Genomic DNA, 19,115 nt, shown 5'->3' on the forward strand with positions numbered 1-19,115 from the left:
GCTTAAAGCTTAATTGAGTATCAATGGCTTCTAGCAGTTTACATTAAACATAGTTCAAACAGACATGGACTTTTGGTCAATGAAAGTCTATGGGATTTTTATGATTTTCAATATTAATTTTTAAGAAAACCATAACTCAAACTAGTCTGAAAAGATATAGCAACTCAAGTCAGAACAGTATGAAGGTCTGACCCGAGTTTGGAGTATGTAGCTTGAACGGTCTAGGAGGAGTTTGAGTTGACAAATTTTGGGTCAGAAGAAGAAGAAGAAGTTTAAATAGGATTTCAGTAAGTTGGCTTTCTCAAATGTCTCATAATGTTAATTTCTCTCTGTTACAGAGTTATCCAGAAGTCAGAAGAAGAGGCCTGATCCTGGGGACTCTTGTGATTCAGACGGTAAGCAGTGTGATCATCTACTGCACAGACTTTCTGGCATGCAGTGTACAGTAGGTTATGACTTAATTTGTGTATATATAATTGGCGGTCTCTTCTCTTCACACACAAGGCCCTGACACACACACAGGCACTAAAGCAAAGGGATCATCCGTTAGAAATGGTAAGCTTGTTTGTTACAAGGTTGTTCAGGAAGTAAAAAGTGTTAGCTGTGATAACTAGGGTTGTAACGGTATGAGATTTTCACGGTATGATAATCGTCTCAGAAAATATCACGGTATACGGTATTAAACCATCATCGGTATTAAATCATTATTATTATAATCATCATCAGCTACAATGACTCTTAAATGAATGAAACCAGATAGGGTTTTTTGGTTGAACATATGGTTTATTAAACAGAACCATAGATATATACAGATATATAGCCAATGCGACATCTAGTGTATATATCTACTAGGGCTGGGTATTGTTCAAAATCTTTCGATCCGGTGCCAATTTCGATACCTCAGTTTCGATACCGGTTCCTAACGATACTTTTTTCGATACCAAAAACAAAGAAACAAAAGAGAGAGCAGATCACAGAATGGCAAATATATCACAAACAGTTAACCTTTGAGAGCCAGCAAAGAATCAAATCACAGTAAAGCTTGATGTGCTCTTTAAATTGGGTATAAATGTCAGGTTTATATTGACACGAAATGTCTAAATATATATAATTTTTTCTATTGAAAACTTAGTCCACACCTATTTTGGGTGAACTGACAAATAGTACTTCGAAAACTTTTAGCGGGAGAGAGTTTCTTTGTCTCCTTCTGACAGCCTAATTTGCATGTTTTATGATGGTGTCAGAATTGGTCATTTTTACTACAAAGGATGGTAAACATAGTATAATACATTTTATCGTAACCTACTAGCTAAGGCAAACCGAGAGGTTTAATTCGGAACAAAGAAAGATATGTTTGGAAGATACAAAAGTAGAGATACATTCTTACATTTGAATATAAGCACTTAGAGTTAAACTAACACAACTAGAAAGTCATAACTTGGCTAATATGAGGTGGGAAACAAACATACAGGAATATATCATATACATTTTGTAATGACTTATATTATGAGTTAAATGGAAAGAATGTCTGTGTCACGGTTCATGAATTCACTGTTTCCTTCATGTCTTGTGTATTTGTTGTTCTGTGTGTATGAGCGTGTGTGAGTGGGCGTTACCGCTAATTCTGGTCATCAGCGCGCCAGCTGAATCTCATTCCCCGCACCAGCTGCTGTCAATTCTATCGGATATAAAGACTCATCGTACTCTTCTCTCTTTGTCAGATCGTTGTGTGTGGTGTCCTCTGTTTGTGTGCCTCGTTCCCGTCTGCAGTCCTGATCCTTGTTCGTGTAGAGTTTCCTGTTCGGTGTCTTCGTGGATTGTCTCGTCTGGATGTTTCACCTCCACTGGATTCACCATCACGCTGATCATCTGGTCCCTGCGCCACTAGCCCACCCGTGAATTGGACTGGTTCCTTGATCTTTGTTTACTATTAATAAAAGAGTTTACTTGCATCTTTGCTTCCGCTCGTGATTCATGACAGAACGATCTGACCAAGCGATGGAAGCAGCGAGTGGATCATCATCTTACCTGGAGGAATTCGTCAAGACCAGCATTGCACGGATGGATTCCCAGGAGAGACATATGAATGAATCGGGTCGGGCTATTCAAGCTCCTGTGGCGCAGTTGTCCGAGCTCACCCAACAGCTTCAACATCTGCAACTGGGCCACCAGGAGGCGCCTCCCAGTCAGAGCCCCGTCTACCTGTTCCCGAGTCCTACAACGGTGAGCCCAACTATTGCTGAGCATTTCTAGCACACTGTTCTATGCACTTTTCCTTGCAGCCCAGAACCTTTGTGAGTGAACAGAGTAAGGTTGCGTTTGTGCTCACGCTTCTGACTGGAAAGGCAGCGCTATGGGGGACAGCGGTGTGGGAGAACCAAGACCCGTGCTGTACCTTGTTCCAGACACTCTCCGCCGAGATGAAGAGAGTTTTCGACCGTGCGGTCGCAGGAAGAGAGGCGGCAAGGGTTCTCGCGGACCTCAAGCAAGGCGAAAGATCTGTATCTGACTACGCTATCGAGTTTCGGACCTTGGCGGCAGAGTGTCAGTGGAACGAGGAGGCGCAGTGGGACATGTTCCTGCATGGGCTGGCTGACCGCGTCCAGAGAGAGATCTATGCTCTGGACCTACCCACTACCCTCAATGGATTGATCGAACTGGCGCTCCATGTGGATGCTCGACTCTCCCGAGTTGAACGGCGGATGTTACCTGCTCGTTTTCCTGGAGTGGCTGAGACGTTGCGAGGCAGCGGCGGGGGCGCGGTCAGCCCCGTCTACGATCACGAGCCCATGCAGGTCGAGCGAGCTCGGCTTTCCCGGGAGGAGAAGGAAAGGCGGAGATCCCAGGGCCTCTGCCTTTACTGTGGCGCAGCAGGACATCTGGCTTTTAACTGCCCGGTAAAAGGCCAAGCCCGGCGGTAAATCTGTCGGGTGGGATCTCCGCTGAGAAGACCTCATCAACATCTACGCTCCTCCCGGTAAGACTAAGATGGTCAGCTCACCATCACGACTGTCAGGCACTACTGGACTCCGGGGCAGAAGGTAACTTCATGGACCATACATTTGCACTCAAGATTCAGGCTCCCCTTACCCCTTCCCCGTACCATCTCAGTTCACGCTCTCAACGGTCAAGTTCTTCCTACCATTTCACTCACTACCGGACCTGTCACACTCATCGTTTCCGGCAACCACACTGAAACCATTTCCTTCTACATTCTGGACTCCCCTCTCGCACCCATTGTTCTAGGGCACCCCTGGCTCATCGAACACAACCCCAAGATAGACTGGCAGCAGAAATCAGTGGTGGAATGGAGCAGTAAATGTCATGAGTCTTGTCTTGTGTCTGCCTGTTCGTCTGTGTCTGTCTCTGTTTTTCAGGAGGAGGCAGTGGATTTGTCAAACGTGCCCACGGAGTATCAAGACTTGAAGGAGGTGTTCAGTAAGTCTCGTGCTGCTTCTCTCCCTCCGCATCGTCCCTATGACTGTGCTATAGATCTACTGCCAGGTACGTCTCCGCCCAAGGGCAAGCTTTACTCTCTGTCCGTTCCCGAGAGGGAGGCCATGGAGAAATATATTTCTGATTCTCTGGCATCCAAGTTCATTCGCCCTTCCTCTTCTCCAGCGGGGGCGGGGTTCGTTTTTGTGGGGAAGAAGGACGGTTCTCTGCGACCTCGCATTGATTACCGAGGGCTGAACAACATCACGGTAAAGAATACTTATCCTTTGCCGTTGATGTCTTCAGCCTTCGAGAGGTTGCAGGGAGCGTCGGTCTTCACGAAATTGGACTTACGTAATGCTCATCATTTGGTCCGCATCAGGAAGGGGGATGAATGGAAGACTGCTTTTAACACCCCCAGGGGGCACTTTGAATACTTGGTCATGCCTTTCGGTTTGTCCAACTCCCCAGCAGTCTTCCAGGCACTCGTCAACGACGTGCTGCGAGATATGGTCGATCAGTTCATATGTCTACCTTGATGACATATTGATTTTTTCTTCTTCTCTCCAGGAGCACGTGCAGCACGTTCGACGAGTGCTTCAGAGGCTGCTAGAGAATGGGCTTTTTGTCAAGGCAGAGAAATGCGCTTTTCATGCACAGTCTGTTCCTTTCTTAGGGTACATTGTGTTGGCTGAAGGAATGCGTATGGATCCTGAGAAGGTTAAGGCTGTGGTAGAGTGGCCAAGTCCAGATTCCCGTAAGGCCCTACAGAGGTTTCTGGGGTTCGCCAATTTCTACCGGCGATTCATTCGCAATTTCAGCCAACTAGCCTCACCTCTGACTTCATTGACCTCCCCTAAAACTACGTTCAGGTGGTCAGATGCAGCCGAGGCTGCGTTTGCCAAACTAAAAGGCCGCTTTGTTTTAGCCCCCATCTTGGTTACCTCTGATCCATCACGTCAGTTCGTGCTGGAGGTCGATGCGTCAGAGGTGGGGGTAGGAGCAGTGCTATCCCAACGTTCTCCTACAGACGACAGAATGCATCCCTGCGCGTTTTTGTCTCACCATTTGTCTCCTGCCGAACGTAATTATGACATTGGTAACAGAGAGTTGTTGGCAGTCAAGTTAGCATTGGAGGAATGGCGTCACTGGTTAGAAGGCTCGGGGGTACCTTTTATCGTTTGGACCGATCATAAGAATCTGGAATATATTAGAACCGCTAAAAGATTGAACTCCAGGCAGGCTCGGTGGGCACTTTTTTTCGGACGTTTTGACTTTTCTCTCTCGTACCGCCCGGGTTCCAAAAACATCAAACCCGATTCTTTATCGCGCATTTTTGACCGTTCCGATCGCCCGTCTACTCCCGAGTGCATTTTTCCGGAGACCCTAATTATCTCCACACTCTCATGGGAGGTTGAATCGAAGGTCAAGACGGCCTTACAAGGGGTAACGCCTCCGGTCGGTTGCCCACCGAACCGTTTATTTGTGCCAGAGGGATTACGGTCCGATGTTATTCAGTGGGGGCATTGTTCCAATGTGGCTTGTCATCCAGGAGTCAGTCGTACTACATCTTTAGTCAAGCAACGATTTTGGTGGCCACGTATGGCTCGCGATGTTCACAGTTTTGTTTTGGCTTGCTCAGTTTGTGCCACTGGTAAGACTTCCAATCGACCTCCAGATGGGCTCCTTCAACCACTGCCGGTTCCTTCGAGACCCTGGTCCCATATCGCTCTAGATTTTGTCACCGCCCTCCCACCCTCTCAGGGTAACACGGTAGTTTTGACCGTGGTGGACCGGTTCTCGAAGGCAGCCCATTTTATTCCCTTGCCCAAATTACCCTCAGCCAAGGAGACAGCGTTAACAGTCGTTAACCACGTCTTTCGGTTACATGGCCTCCCGGCGGACGTGGTTTCCGACAGGGGACCCCAGTTCGTGTCCAAATTTTGGCAAGAGTTTTGTAGATTACTGGGGGCGACTGTTAGTCTATCTTCTGGGTTTCACCCCCAGAGCAATGGTCAAACTGAGAGAGCCAACCAGGATTTGGAGAGAACGCTGCGATGTCTGGTCTCCAAGAATCCTTCCTCATGGAGCCAACAATTGTCAATGGTGGAGTACGCCCACAATTTGTTACCAGTGTCATCTACGGGCCTATCTCCGTTTGAGTGTAGTTTAAGTTACCAGCCACCTATTTTTCCTAGTCTGGAATCCGAAGTCGCGGTCCCCTCCGCTCACGCCTTCGTCCAGAGGTGTCATCGCACTTGGACTAGAGCCCGCGAGACTCTACTCCAAGTGGGAGCGCGCACCAAGGTCAAAGCCGATCGCCACCGGTCTAGACCTCCCGTTTATGTCGTCGGCTCCAAAGTGTGGCTTTCTACCAAGAACATTCCTCTCCGCTCCGTCTCTAATAAGCTTGCTCCCAAATTCATTGGCCCGTTCTCTGTCACCAAGATCATTAGTCCGGTGACAGTCCGCCTCAATCTTCCTCCGGTGTACAGGAAAATTCATCCCGTTTTTTATGTATCTAAAATCAAGCCCGTGTTTTTTTCACGCATTAATCCGCCAGTCCCGGTTCCCCCACCGCCGCGACTCGTAGAAGGGGAGGCCACTTATTCGGTTAATCGTATTCTGGACTCAAGGCGGAGGGGACGAGGAGTCCAGTACTTGGTGGACTGGGAAGGTTATGGTCCGGAGGAGAGAAGTTGGGTACCTGCTAGAGACATTCTGGATCACTCCCTTATTGATGATTACAATCGACAGGTAAGGGAGTCTGGGGACGCCAGGAGGCGTTCCAAGGAGGAGGGGTACTGTCACGGTTCATGAATTCACTGTTTCCTTCATGTCTCGTGTATTTGTTGTTCTGTGTGTATGAGCGTGTGTGAGTGGGCGTTACCGCTAATTCTGGCCATCAGCGCGCCAGCTGAATCTCATTCCCCGCACCAGCTGCTGTCAATTCTATCGGATATAAAGACTCATCGTACTCTTCTCTCTTTGTCAGATGTTTCACCTGCACTGGATTCACCATCACGCTGATCATCTGGTCCCTGCGCCACTAGCCCACCCGTGAATTGGACTTGTTCCGTGACCATTTTCTACTATTAATAAAAGAGTTTACTTGCATCTTTGCTTCCGCTCGTGGTTCATGACAGTCTGTGTATGTATATTGGGTTGTCTCTCAGAGGTCCATCCATGCCACCTGGCCTTCTTGCCTGCCGTGGGAGGGGAGTTGAGCTGATTTAAGATCTTTTTTAACCTTGCGAAGGAGTTTGGAGGTGTTTCTGTTTAGCCTCTGCCATGCCACTAAAGTGACAATGGGGTAATTTGATCCAGACTCATCTGCGCTAGGCCTGTGATTTACATAAATGAGACCAATAGCTTAAAACTTTCTGAAGCTTAGAATGAATAAGTCATAGTGATTTCGTCCAGACGCTACAAGCTTATAGAAAATGCTGTCTGTTTTTTCTATACTTCCAGAAGGTGCACGTGGTTATCAAGTACCATTGATTCATTATGGTAATGGTCCTTCGCCCTGTGATATAACCAGGCCACAACTAGAACTTCTGGTGGGGTCTGGATTTACCTCAAAGCACATTGCTGAAATCCTTGATGTGTCACGATCCACTGTGCGATGGCGACTAAGGCCAGGTTCAGCCAGTGTCTAACACATATTACATTGTGCATGCCATAAAATTACTGTAAATGTTTATGTGAGCACAGGGGTTAAAACAGAACTCATGACTAATTACCGTCTAAGATAATTTCCAAATAACACATTAGTGTGAATAGGTGAACTCATGTTTTAATCACAACCAGTGTTGTCAGGAAACTATAGAACAACATACACATCTGTGCAGCAGTACTTGTCTTGTGCAAAGGAGGAGGCCGATTATGCTTCGAACCAATTCATATGCAGCTGTTTTGAGAGCTACGTCACAAAGACTACGGTGCAAAACATACCGCGTAGTATACAAAAACTTCTAAACTCTCTATGGCACCTAGATGGTTCGTAAGGTAGCTCATAAGGTAATGATTAAGTCACACTACAATGGATTAAATTCATATTTATGATATTTTCATCAAATGTTCATCATATAATTTTTTTAAACAGGCATACGATAGAAACCACAAGCTTGTCAGATGGAGGATGGTTTTAGTCGAACAATCATCTACTTGCACTGTATGAACAACAACAGAACATCAAGTGTCTTAGAACTTTTTCGTGAGGGTGTGGCTAATTTTGTCTTACCATCAAGAGTTCGCTGCGATCATGGCATGGACAACACAGAAGTTGCTCGATACATGTTGGAAAGAAGGTCTGACAGTAGGCCTGACTTAATAGACAGTAGTGTCATCACTGGTCGCAGGGCAGAACTTGAGGTTTCATTTTAGTAATCTGTTTACATTCATGGAGAACTATGGTGTTCTAGATTCCACCAATAAGTTTCATATGTTTTGCTTACATCTCATTCACTTTCCAAGCATTCATAGAGATGCTGTGAGTTTAGAGATCAAAGGAACAACCATGGCTTTTCTACTCCGAGAGGACAGACATTCCTGCGACTGTGGCGGACAGGTGTTCACGGTACTGCAGAGTTTCCTAACCCTGCTATTGATGAGGTTTTCCAAATTGATGGAGACTTTAGAGTTGAAGACGATGGTCCTCTTTCTGTGTTAGACACTAACAACAACGTTGTTATTCCAGAAAACAATTTCCATGTAAATGACACTGTTACGACCTGTGTTAGTTTGTTTTCTATTTGCTCTGTTTTCTTCTTTTCTTGTTTTCTCTAATTTCAAACAGGTGACTCCAATCATTCCGATCATGGGTTGTAAGCAGCCATTGGTCGCCCAGTCAGGGCGGGCTCTTTAAAAGAACGCTGCTGACACTCATCGAGGAGCTCATTCTTGGTTCGGTCGCACGTGGGTTGAGAGCTCCGGAATCCCTCCTCCGGCCGATGATCAAATTTTGTCTTAGTGATTTCTTTCTTTTGTTTTTATTAGTTAAGTGAACGGGCATTTTGTGAAAACCTCTAACCGTTCTCTATATGTCTTAACCATGACAACAGTGTGGAGCGGTAGGGGTGTCCTGCCTTGTTTATTTTGAAATTGTTTGATCTCTGTTTTTGGGCAGGGAGTTAGGTAAGATAAATGTATTCTTCTTTGTTATTGGATTAGGTTACTCATTTTCCCTTCTTTTCTTTCTATAGTTGTTTTGTTTGTTATTTTGGCCTTTTGGACACCCTGAAGATTTGCTCTTTATTTCACCTGTTATTCTTTAATAAATATATTACTTTTCTTCAATTTCGTGCATTCGTTTTTGATTATCGACCGGAGTGATGCGTGCTGGGATTCCTTTTCCACAACCCAACAATTATTTATTATACCTCCTTAGTGTTTTATTTTCCCTAGACTCGGGGCGTAATAACACCATTGCAAATTTAATCCAAACAGTGAACCCTCTTCATGATGACGGTAACCATGGTATGAACTTGTTTGTATGACTTAATAGTTTTCAACCATCCTCGTTGGCCAAAATTGTGAATGACCATAGATAACTTTGCATGAGTTGTTAATGAAGCAGATGTTTTATTTCTCCTGCTTATTTTTTTTATTAACAATTGATTTCCAAAGATGCAGTTCTGAAGAGATATATAGAAAACCCAGAACAGTGCTACACTCAACATGCAAAACTTTCAATCGCAGTTCAAAAACAATCCATTATTAGAAAGTTCCTCATTATAAAAATGAGGTGTCATCACTGACATACATTTAACAGGTTAATTTTTGGGCTCGTATAACTCTTGTTTTATAAAGAAGACACTATATGACACCTGTTGTGGAAATTGTTGAAATGTTTTTAGAACCAATTTGCATTAAATGCATCTTCATGCTGTGATGTGAGGTATTTTTATGTTTCACATTGCAAACACATTCAACACTAAAAAACAATAACATTATTGGATACCTATATATTTTAGGTGTCAAACACACCACTTGAAACACTGAAATTAAAATCGCCTGCCTAATATTGTGTAGGTTTCCTTGCATCCAAAATAGTGCCAACCAGATCTCAAAATGTCATTACTTTCTTAACAATTGAGGGGTTGCACAGACTTGTCCACTTTAATGCTCTGCCATGGCGCTTTTAGCTTGAGGTTGACTAGTCGCTGATCATTGCCGCAACAGGATAATAAATCTACTTTTATGCTCTGTTTCCAAATAGTTAAAATGACAAATAAATGCATACTCTACACTGTTTTGTGATATATCAATTATATAGCTTAGAAACAGAAAAGTGATATATGTGATTTATGATTAACTAACTGTATTTTTGAATGTACATTTCTGAAATGCATTTTCTGTAAAGCTGCTTTGAAACAATATGTATTGTGAAAAGCGCTATACAAATAAATTTGAATTGAATTGAATATATTTCTTAACTAAAACCCACACCGTCACTTTTAGTAGAGACGCTGCCAGGTAGAATTTTTTGTAGTTGTTGTTACACACACTGTTGACACACATCATTTGCATTATAGGCCCCTTTTCAATCCAGTTATTTTAAAGCTATTTCATTAAAATTATATATATATATATATATATATATATATACATACACACACACACATTCGTTCACCAAGTATTTTAAACCTTTTAAACGTCAAGCAAAGATCGAAAAATAACGCTTGTCGGGAATGTTTATGTGAACCTCAAGTTTTGCTTTATTTCTGCAAGTCTTTCCACAGTGATAGCACATTTAAGGCTTCTCTCTGGTGCGAGTTATTACATGATTCTTAAGATGATCAATGTCTGTGAAACTCATTCCACACTAATGACATAAAACTCTTTCAAACATGAATCCTCATGTGGTACTTCAGGGTTACTTTATATCTGAAAGTCTTTTCACAGTCTTTTCACAACATATAAACAGCTCCTCCAGTGTGAGTTCTCATGTGCCTGTGAAGGATTCCTTTTTGGTTGAAATTTTTCCCACATTGTTTGCAGGAGAAAGGCTTCTCTCCAGTGTGAATTCTTATGTGGTCTTTAAAGTGTCCTATTTGATTGAAACTCTTTCCACACTGAACACACATGTAGGGTTTCTCTCCAGAATGACTTCTCAAGTGGAGTTTGAGGTGTCCGTTTTGATAAAAACTCTTTCCACACTGAGGGCATGTGAAAGGCTTCTCTCCAGTGTGAATTCTCATGTGCCTGTTAAGGCTTCCTTTTTGAGTGAATCCTTTTCCACACTGCTGGCAGGTAAAAGGGCTCTCTCCAGTGTGCAATATCATGTGGTAATTAAGATGTGCTTTTCGTTTGAAACTTTTTCCACAATGTTTGCATGTGAAAGGCTTCTCTCCAGTGTGAATTCTTACGTGGTCTTTAAAGTGTCCTATTTGATTGAAACTCTTTCCACACTGAACACACATGTAGGGTTTCTCTCCAGAATGACTTCTTAAGTGGAGTTTAAAGTGTCCTTTTTGATAAAAACTCTTTCCACACTGAGGGCATGTGAAAGGCTTCTCTCCAGTGTGAATTATCATGTGCCTGTCAAGGTTTCCTTTTTGAGTGAATCCTTTTCCACACTGCTGGCAGGTGAAAGGTCTCTCTCCAGTGTAAACTCGCTTGTGGACTTCAAGGTTCCTGCCTTGAACGATTGTCTTTCCACACTGAAGGTATGTATCAGCCTTCTCTCCAATGTGAATTATCATGTGGTAATTAAGGTTTCCTTTTCGAGTGAAACTTTTTCCACACTGTTGGCAGGCGTAGGGTTTCTCTCCAGTATGAACTATCATGTGGTCTTTAAAGTGTCCTTTTTGATTGAAACTCTTTCCACACTGTTGACATATGAACTGATTTATAGTCCTTGCCCTTTGAGCTCTTTTTCGTGAGGAAGTCTTTTCAGCCTGTGAGCAACTGAAAGATTTTTCTCCAGTTATGAAATCATGATTCTTATATTTATCTTTCTCTTCCATTTCATCGAGTACTTCAGTATCCTCTTTCGGTGCCATCAGGTCTAAAAAAAGACAAATACAAGTAAACCCCACTTAAATGCCACAAAGCAACAGACATCAAAACATTTATACAAGCATCAGGGCTGGACTGGGACAAAAAATTGGCCCGGGCATTTTGGCCCAGACTGGCCCACTACATATGATCATATAAACACCACCCATCTTTGCACGCACTTGAATATGTTTTTGTTCAACTCCTATTCATTAAAACCACTAATGCCATGTAATGAGTGAGTAGGAATGAGAGAGAGTTAACAGATGAAATAAGTACAAAATTGTCATTTATTAATAGCCTACAATTGAACTATACTCCACAGTGATGCATCCAAAAAACAAGCTATAAGCTGCATTGGATCTTTGGTAAAGCTGTGATGGGGGGACCTCTGTCCCTCTAGGGGGGTTCGGGGCATTGGAGCTAAACTCTGCAGGATGGTAACCCTCGAGGAGCAGGGTTGAAAAGTTGAAAAAAATTTAAATAAAGAAACGAGGGGGGAAAGGACTGAGCGCAACTCCCCGCTCAACCATCAGACTAAAAATGTATCACAGTAATTCCATGCAATTTATTTAAAATAAAATGGCAATATTTTAGTCAGGGAACAAGCAGAATATGTTTGTCATAACTTTAGAATGACCCAACACAAAGGTCCAGACGACACTGGCAGGTGGAGTTAAAACTCCCCAATCAAACAAACCTGTAAGCAAAACACTCAGAGATGAAAGCGAGAGAACAACAGAATGATGAAAACTCTCTGAGAAATGGGCATGGTAATGGATATGACATTGTTAATGTATTTTGTTCTTGGAGGAATAGATCCGCTACGCTGCTGCTGCAGAGCAAGTACAGAGACTGCCCAGTATTTGAATGAATGTGTTTTTGTGTGCGTTTTTTTCTGTATATGTGTGCAGGGATTGGTTGCCGACAGAGGAACCTGATTGGCGGATCTACTGATGGATCTATTCAAAGATGTGGAGCTCATTCTGGCGTTGGTCTTGTGGCGTGAAGAGCTCCAGATCCCAAAACCTTCCTTTGATCATGTTCTTTTGTGTAACGGCTTCATACTTTTGATTGTGTCGATTTAATTTGATTCTTAGGTTTTAGGAGCGTAGGGGTGTCTTGCCTTCAGGCAAATTCCAAACGGAAGTGAGCATCCCTATGCCCTACTCCTTTTGAGCCCTTGAAGAGAGGACTTTGGAGGGAGCAGGTAGACGTTTGGAATGCACTTGGCGAAGGGAGCAACGAAAGACAACGTAATTTCCTCCTCCAGAGGTGGACAAATTACACAACTTCCTTACTTGAGTAAAAGTACAGATACTACTGGTCAAATATTACTCCGTTACAAGTAAAAGTTGTAAAGACCGATGTTTACTTAAGTAAAAGTACAGAAGTACTCATTTTTAAAAGTACTTAAGTATAAAAGTAAATGTCAATGCATTGTTTTATTATCGTTGCATTGTTGCATGTAACAGTACCTTATGCCTCTGAATCTATGCCTGCCTAAACTCATATCAATATCACATGTATTTCTAGAACACAGTTCCTGTAGTGGGATTGAATAAGTGTACTCAATAACGTCCACAATGGTTTCGGACACCCAAATGGCTGTTCCCAGTTTTTTGGCTTTTGGTATGAATATGTTAGCCTTGTTATCTATAAGCTAGTGTGCTCCAAAACAATTTAAATCAAATTAAAATCATATTGATGTCAGAATCCAATGTCAGATTGACATTAATCTCCAACATTGGACAAACGTTGTATTGTGGTTGAAAATCGGTTGACGTCAGAAACCAACATCACTCGAGTTCTGACGTCAACTCGACTTTCATTTCCAACCAAAATGCAACCAAAATCATCCCTGACGTTACTACTTTCTACCCAAGGCCCTTGACAGAAATGTAGTGGAGTAAAAAGTACGATATTTGTCTTTCAAATGTAGTGAAGTTAAAGTAAAAGTTTCCAGAAAAAATTATACTCAAGTAAAGTACAGATACTCAAAAAGTGTACTTAAGTACAGTACTCAAGTAAACTTTGTTACTGTCCACCTCTGGCATTAACTAACACATTTCTTACCTACACTGTAAAGTATTTCCAGACTTTCACAATATTTAACTGTTTTTTTACAGTAAAACTGTTTTTATTGTTTTACTGTAATATCACAGTAATGCGGATTCGCTCACTGACTATTAACAATCTGCTGTGATATGACAGCAAATTACTGTAAAAATACCTATTCAGCTGAGAACGAAGGCGCCATCTTCAGTCTGGCTACTTTACATGTAAGTATGGTCTCTCTTCAAAAAAAGAAAATATTATTCCAACAAATAGTAATGTAATAGTTTAACCTATTTGAAATTATTTCATAACGTTCCAATAGCGAAAATTCCGTACTTTAATAAGTCTGACATAATATGCTCTCTTTGATCCAGCTCACGACGACAAAATAGGCTATCTCTAGTACATGGCTAACGTTACACAGTTTGAACTTGAAGAATGGGCGGGATGTCCCAGGGTATTAGCTCAACACGGTTGGTCATCCATTTTGCATGATCACTGTGAACTTGGAAGACGACGCACACGAGAATAATTGCTGAGATATTATTTACCGTGTTGACTGTATCTTTACTTCAGTTATTGCTTCAGAGGTAACATTTCTGTCATTGTACTTTTATTATTTGCATTTTTTAATTTTATTCTTTCGTGTAGACTTTCGTATGAGTGAAAAAAAGTGCGTCATCATCCATTTGGAATAGCTATAATTCCTTTGAATTTCAATTCAAAGACAACGCGCATCGAACATATCATTTTTGAGAGATTCTGTAACTTTAATGTTAACGTTCGGTTGCACTTCATAGGTAAAATGGACTAATTCCGTCTTTGTACTTTTATTATTTGTGTTTTAAGAATGTGTTAATTCTCCCCGTTGATCTTCGTATAGTTAGGATATCTGGAAAAACTATCGTCATCATCAATTTTGAATAATTCCTGTGAACTTCAATTCAATTTCAAAGACGGCGCACGTGCAACGAAAATATATTTCTGAGAGATTATTTGCGATTGACTGTAACTTTACTTCAGTTTTATAGGTAAATTTGGCTATTGTCCCGTCTTTGTACTTTTGTTACTTTCTTTTTAAAAATTATTTTGTTCTCCCCCTCGACTTTCGTATCTGAAAAAAACTCAGTTGGCCATCGTCCATTTTGAATAATTCCTGTGAACTTCAATTCAAACACGACACATGCCACGAAAAGATAATTTCTGAAATATTATTCACCATTTTCTGGAATGTCACTCAAATATAGCCTACTTGTAAATTTTACTAAAGCCTTCTTTCTTTTTTTCTTTGGTATATTCTAGGCTTCTTTTCAGTTTGCAATGTTTCACTGTAAATTCAGTCAGTGTGAGCATGTGTCTGAGACTGTTGTCCAGTTTATCCTGCACACAAAGCTCCATAGTAATACTCCAAATTTCAGATATCAGTGTGGCATTTCTCCATGTACTCGCATGTACAATAAAGATAGCGTTCTGAAAGCACACATGTATAGAGATCATAAAGGATCGGGCCCATCTCTTAGCAAGCAATTTGATGCTCCATTAAAGTGTGTAGCTCAATCTTGTGAAATTGTGTGTAACAGCTTAACCTCCCTCATCAAGCATTTAAAGGAGCCTATGTTGATTTTACTCCAAACCATCCCTTTAAAATGCTTGACCATTAGTTCCTCTTGTTTTGTGAGTGCAGGTCTTACAGGTCCTGCCTAATGTTTGGTACTTTTGTTTATTTCAGGTGATATGATTAAGCCTGCAGCATGGTTGCTCTCCATCGAAGGACAAGTTGTCATGGGGCCACACGCAGACTTTATCACTGGTATTGTTTCGCTGTTTTCCAGTTACTACTGTTTGAATCTTCAATATCCAGAAGAGTCTGCATGCACTCTTGAATTTATTCAAAGGTATTTAATCTCCTTTCAATGTTTCATGTGGGATTAAAGGGATGGTTCGGAGTAAAATCAACCTAGGGTCTTTTGCACCAAGACCTCAAGCCAAACTGTGATTAGAGAAAAGCATGTAAAAAAGTCCTGGCAGAAAGCGATGCATAAGGATGTAGTGTAACAATGCCCAGTTCCAGGAATGCACTCATATTTTGTTGGTAGTACCAGTTTGCAACAATTATTAGTTAACAGTAAGTTGTTAACAGTTCGGAAATTTTTTTATTATTTGCTGTTACACTACATCCTTTATGCATCGCTTTCTGCCAGGACTTTTACGTGCTTTTCACAAATTATTTTGACTTATTATGACTTATTACAAAACTCCCTTTTACTTATACCAAGATCAACAGCACTAAAGACACATGCAAACTCTTCAAAACATCAAACTCTCTCCTCCCCTCCACCATCTCCCACCACCTATTCTTTAACAGATCATTGTTTACGCACCAATCATTCTGCCGTGGCCAGAAAAAAATTATAATTTTCATTTGTAATGCCATGTTTGCCCACTAGGTGCCTGTATGGGTCTTTAATAAATGTATCTACTAGTCTAGTTGCTCAAAAGAATATTGCAGGTTATAACTACCTACTTATTTTTAGGTTTTGCATTTGAATAAACATCTAGACATGAACACTAGATTTTTTGAATGAGAAATATAAAAAGGTAAGTTACTTGCATCCTAACATGTTTTAATGATACTCGAATAAGCACACACACACACACACACACACACACACAAGTGAATATTTATGAATGGAAGCAAATACGGAATTTAAGGAAAGTTTAAAATAGTGCTAAAAAAGGCAAACTACATCTGACAAGATTTGTTTCCCTTATATAGGCTACATACATATAAATACTGAATCAAGATTGAAATTGATATTTGTGTCAAGGCTAAACTATAGAGCTGACTACTTGGGCATATGGAGACAATGCACCAAAACAGAGTGTGAAGTAACGTGCCTTGCTAACACAAGGTGAAGTTTCTTTATTTTCTCATGTTAAAACGTTATTTTAATTTGTTGTCATTTGCACAGCTCTTTCCTTTTGAGTGTATGTGTGTGTGTGTGTGTGTTTGGTTCACAGCATTTTAGCAGAACACTGCCATAGACAGTGCAGCGCAAGCTACTTGCTGGCCGATCTCGATCACGTAACACAAGAAATATGTAATATGCTGCATCTATGTGATGTCTAAGTGTGCTAAATTGAGGCATATACAGTACTTTGCCATTAGTATTTTCACAAAGAAAAAAGTTATTTTGCTGTAGTGTGTCAGTAGGAAATATCAGTTTACATTTCCAAACATTCATTTTGCCATTAATTGTAATAATTCAGTGAGGTTTTTGTCTGCACAAGGAGTCTGACAACAGCCGGTCTGATCTGATCTCACCATCATCGAGTCTGTCTGTGATTACATGAAGAAACAGAAAAGATCTTGAGAAGCTTTGAGAATGAAACCAACCTGTTTGTTCCTCTGTTTTTTCATGTTTTACTCTGAATGTTTCTTCAATCTTCACGTCTTCAATCTCCTCTTTAATAAACACCATCTTTAAAATAGTCACGTGGATCTCAGTCGCTTCTGTGTGTGTTTGTCCTGTTTAAAATTAGAATAATTAACAGAAAGAAAAATAAATCCACACTAAATCTCTAGTTCAGTTCACTGGTAAAAGAGAGTCAGTCAAAGTTAGAGTTAATGGGACTAAAAATCACCAGATTAGACTAAAAACACTCAAAACCTAAATCTCTAAGTCTCAATCAGCTCTAGTTCAGTAGTTCAGTTCACTGAGTTAATGGACTTCACTCAAAAACGAAAAAATAACTATCTTAAAAATTAATAGCAGAATGCCAATTATACAAAGTCTTTTAAAAAAATATATGATTCACATATGGTATGTATATGTATTTAATGCTACACTTTCATACAACTTTTGTACAAGTTGTCATTACACATTAAGTGTTTGTTCTAGTTGCATTCAAACTGTTTTAAGCAGCTGGTGACGTCAGCGTGCGGTGATTCGAGCCAATCACTGAATCATTTCGTGTATTTGATTTGCAAGTATTACACTGTTAAATTCAATAATAGTGATAAAAGCTATCTTGCATAGCATATACAACTATAAAACTTCCTGAACGGTTTGTATAGATTTAAACACAGTTAAATTTTTAAAAAGACAAACCTTTCTTCAACCGAATCACAACAGACGCACGCAGGAGCGCGGCGCAGCCTTATGACGTCATATTACCACACCAAAATAAAAGTCCTTTCCCCACACTCTTGAGATACATATTTAAATACGTGGTGAAATATTTAAATACATGTTGTCCAACATTTGATGAAAATATTAAGTATTAACTACCGAGGAAAGAGTGTGATTTTGACTACAAGGAAAAACTATAATGTAAAATATTATATATTATAGTTATAAACAGTGGTGGAAATGGCTAAAATTATTTTTTTTTTATTTTTTTTGTGGGTTTAGATGAACTTTCAGATGAATTTATTTATAAAAACCTTTATAATATATAATAAGTAAATGATATAAATTATTTATTTAATGATTTCTTTAAAGTAAACCATATGTTTTATTGAGTATCAAGCACATTAGGTAAGAGTGCAGAATATTTAACAGAATATCTGCTTGGAGATAATTATATTTGTAGTGTTAGCCAAATTTAAAGATACATTGTGTAGGAATCTGCAGATGTGGTTAAAAGTTTAAGAGGTCACAAAAAACTTCTAAATAATTTGTCCTCAGGTTAAAGAAAACCGTAGAATATTTAGGATGGCTACTGTACATTTACTGCACTTTAGTGCTTATATAATCAACAATTATGTAAACATGTAAAGGTGAATCCAGTTGTAAGCAGAGAGAATAAGGAGACAAAAAGTTCTCAGTTGAAGTTCTCATGAATCAGTTACATAAGTACATTGCAAGCAACACTAGATATTGCAAACTACAGAAGATGAATGATGCAATGCGTATCTCCATTAAGACTATGTGATAATAGAACAAAAGCTTAAAATGTCCACAAAAAGAAAATGTCAGAAATAACAATTTGAGGAATCTATCGAATATGAACATTGAGAACAAGATCTCTTTCATCCAAGCACCAGCACAGGCTACAGCAACCAGCTTTAAACACCAGCTATCTAAAGAATAATAGAAAGACATGTGACACCCGCTAGAGCCCCAAAAAAGGAAAAGAAACAGATATATCACAGTCATTTAAGACAATAAGTTGTAGAATTTTTTTAGTATAATTAAACAATACCATCAAATTATTCAGGACATGAACTAATTCAGCTGACAGGGGCAGCAATTTGTCAATTTGTCCAACTAGGAATACAAAAAAACCTGAGCTACCGATACAGGGGATACTTCACTGTATTCTGTGAAAACCGCAGCAAACCCCCATAAGCCCTTCACTACAAACACGTTCACAATTAGTAACCACACAAATCAACCCACAAGACCTACAAAGGCTCTATTAAATTGTACTCCCAGTTCTCCACTGACCACGATGGGAAACTACCCCCTGCTGCTTAATCAAGGGTGAAAAGCAGTTTAAATATATACATAATTTAAAGAAAAAAATAGATAAATAAACAATTCCTCTAGCCAGCGATCAAATCAACCAATACATTAAACAAAAAACAATAAACAAACAAAAACCACACATAAAGC

At 40.4% G+C, this 19,115-nt stretch overlaps 1 protein-coding gene across 1 annotated transcript; it reads right to left on the bottom strand.

Annotated features, from left to right (window-relative positions):
- Positions 1-10,125: 10,125 nt before the first annotated feature.
- LOC307004671 (uncharacterized protein) lies at positions 10,126-17,695 on the bottom strand. The gene is made up of 3 exons (XM_079624063.1): positions 17,607-17,695; positions 16,892-17,023; positions 10,126-11,446 (listed from the first exon to the last, which is right to left on the bottom strand). Exons 2-3 carry the CDS (start codon positions 16,974-16,976, stop codon positions 10,347-10,349), a joined length of 1,185 nt encoding a protein of 394 aa, XP_079480189.1. The 5' UTR covers positions 16,977-17,023; positions 17,607-17,695; the 3' UTR covers positions 10,126-10,346.
- Between the last annotated feature and the right edge of the window lie 1,420 nt (positions 17,696-19,115).

The sequence above is a fragment of the Phoxinus phoxinus genome, assembly GCF_949152265.1.
Source record: "Phoxinus phoxinus genome assembly, chromosome: 9".
Taxonomy (NCBI): Eukaryota; Metazoa; Chordata; class Actinopteri; order Cypriniformes; family Leuciscidae; genus Phoxinus; species Phoxinus phoxinus.

Excerpts from the sequence above, each read along its gene's own strand:
- LOC307004671 (XM_079624063.1), bottom strand. The coding sequence starts at position 16,976 with ATGGTGTTTATTAAAGAGGAGATTGAAGACGTGAAGATTGAAGAAACA. Across the intron at positions 11,447-16,891 it reads AAAAACAGAGGAACAAACAG|ACCTGATGGCACCGAAAGAG; the intron begins GTTGGTTTCATT and ends GTCTTTTTTTAG.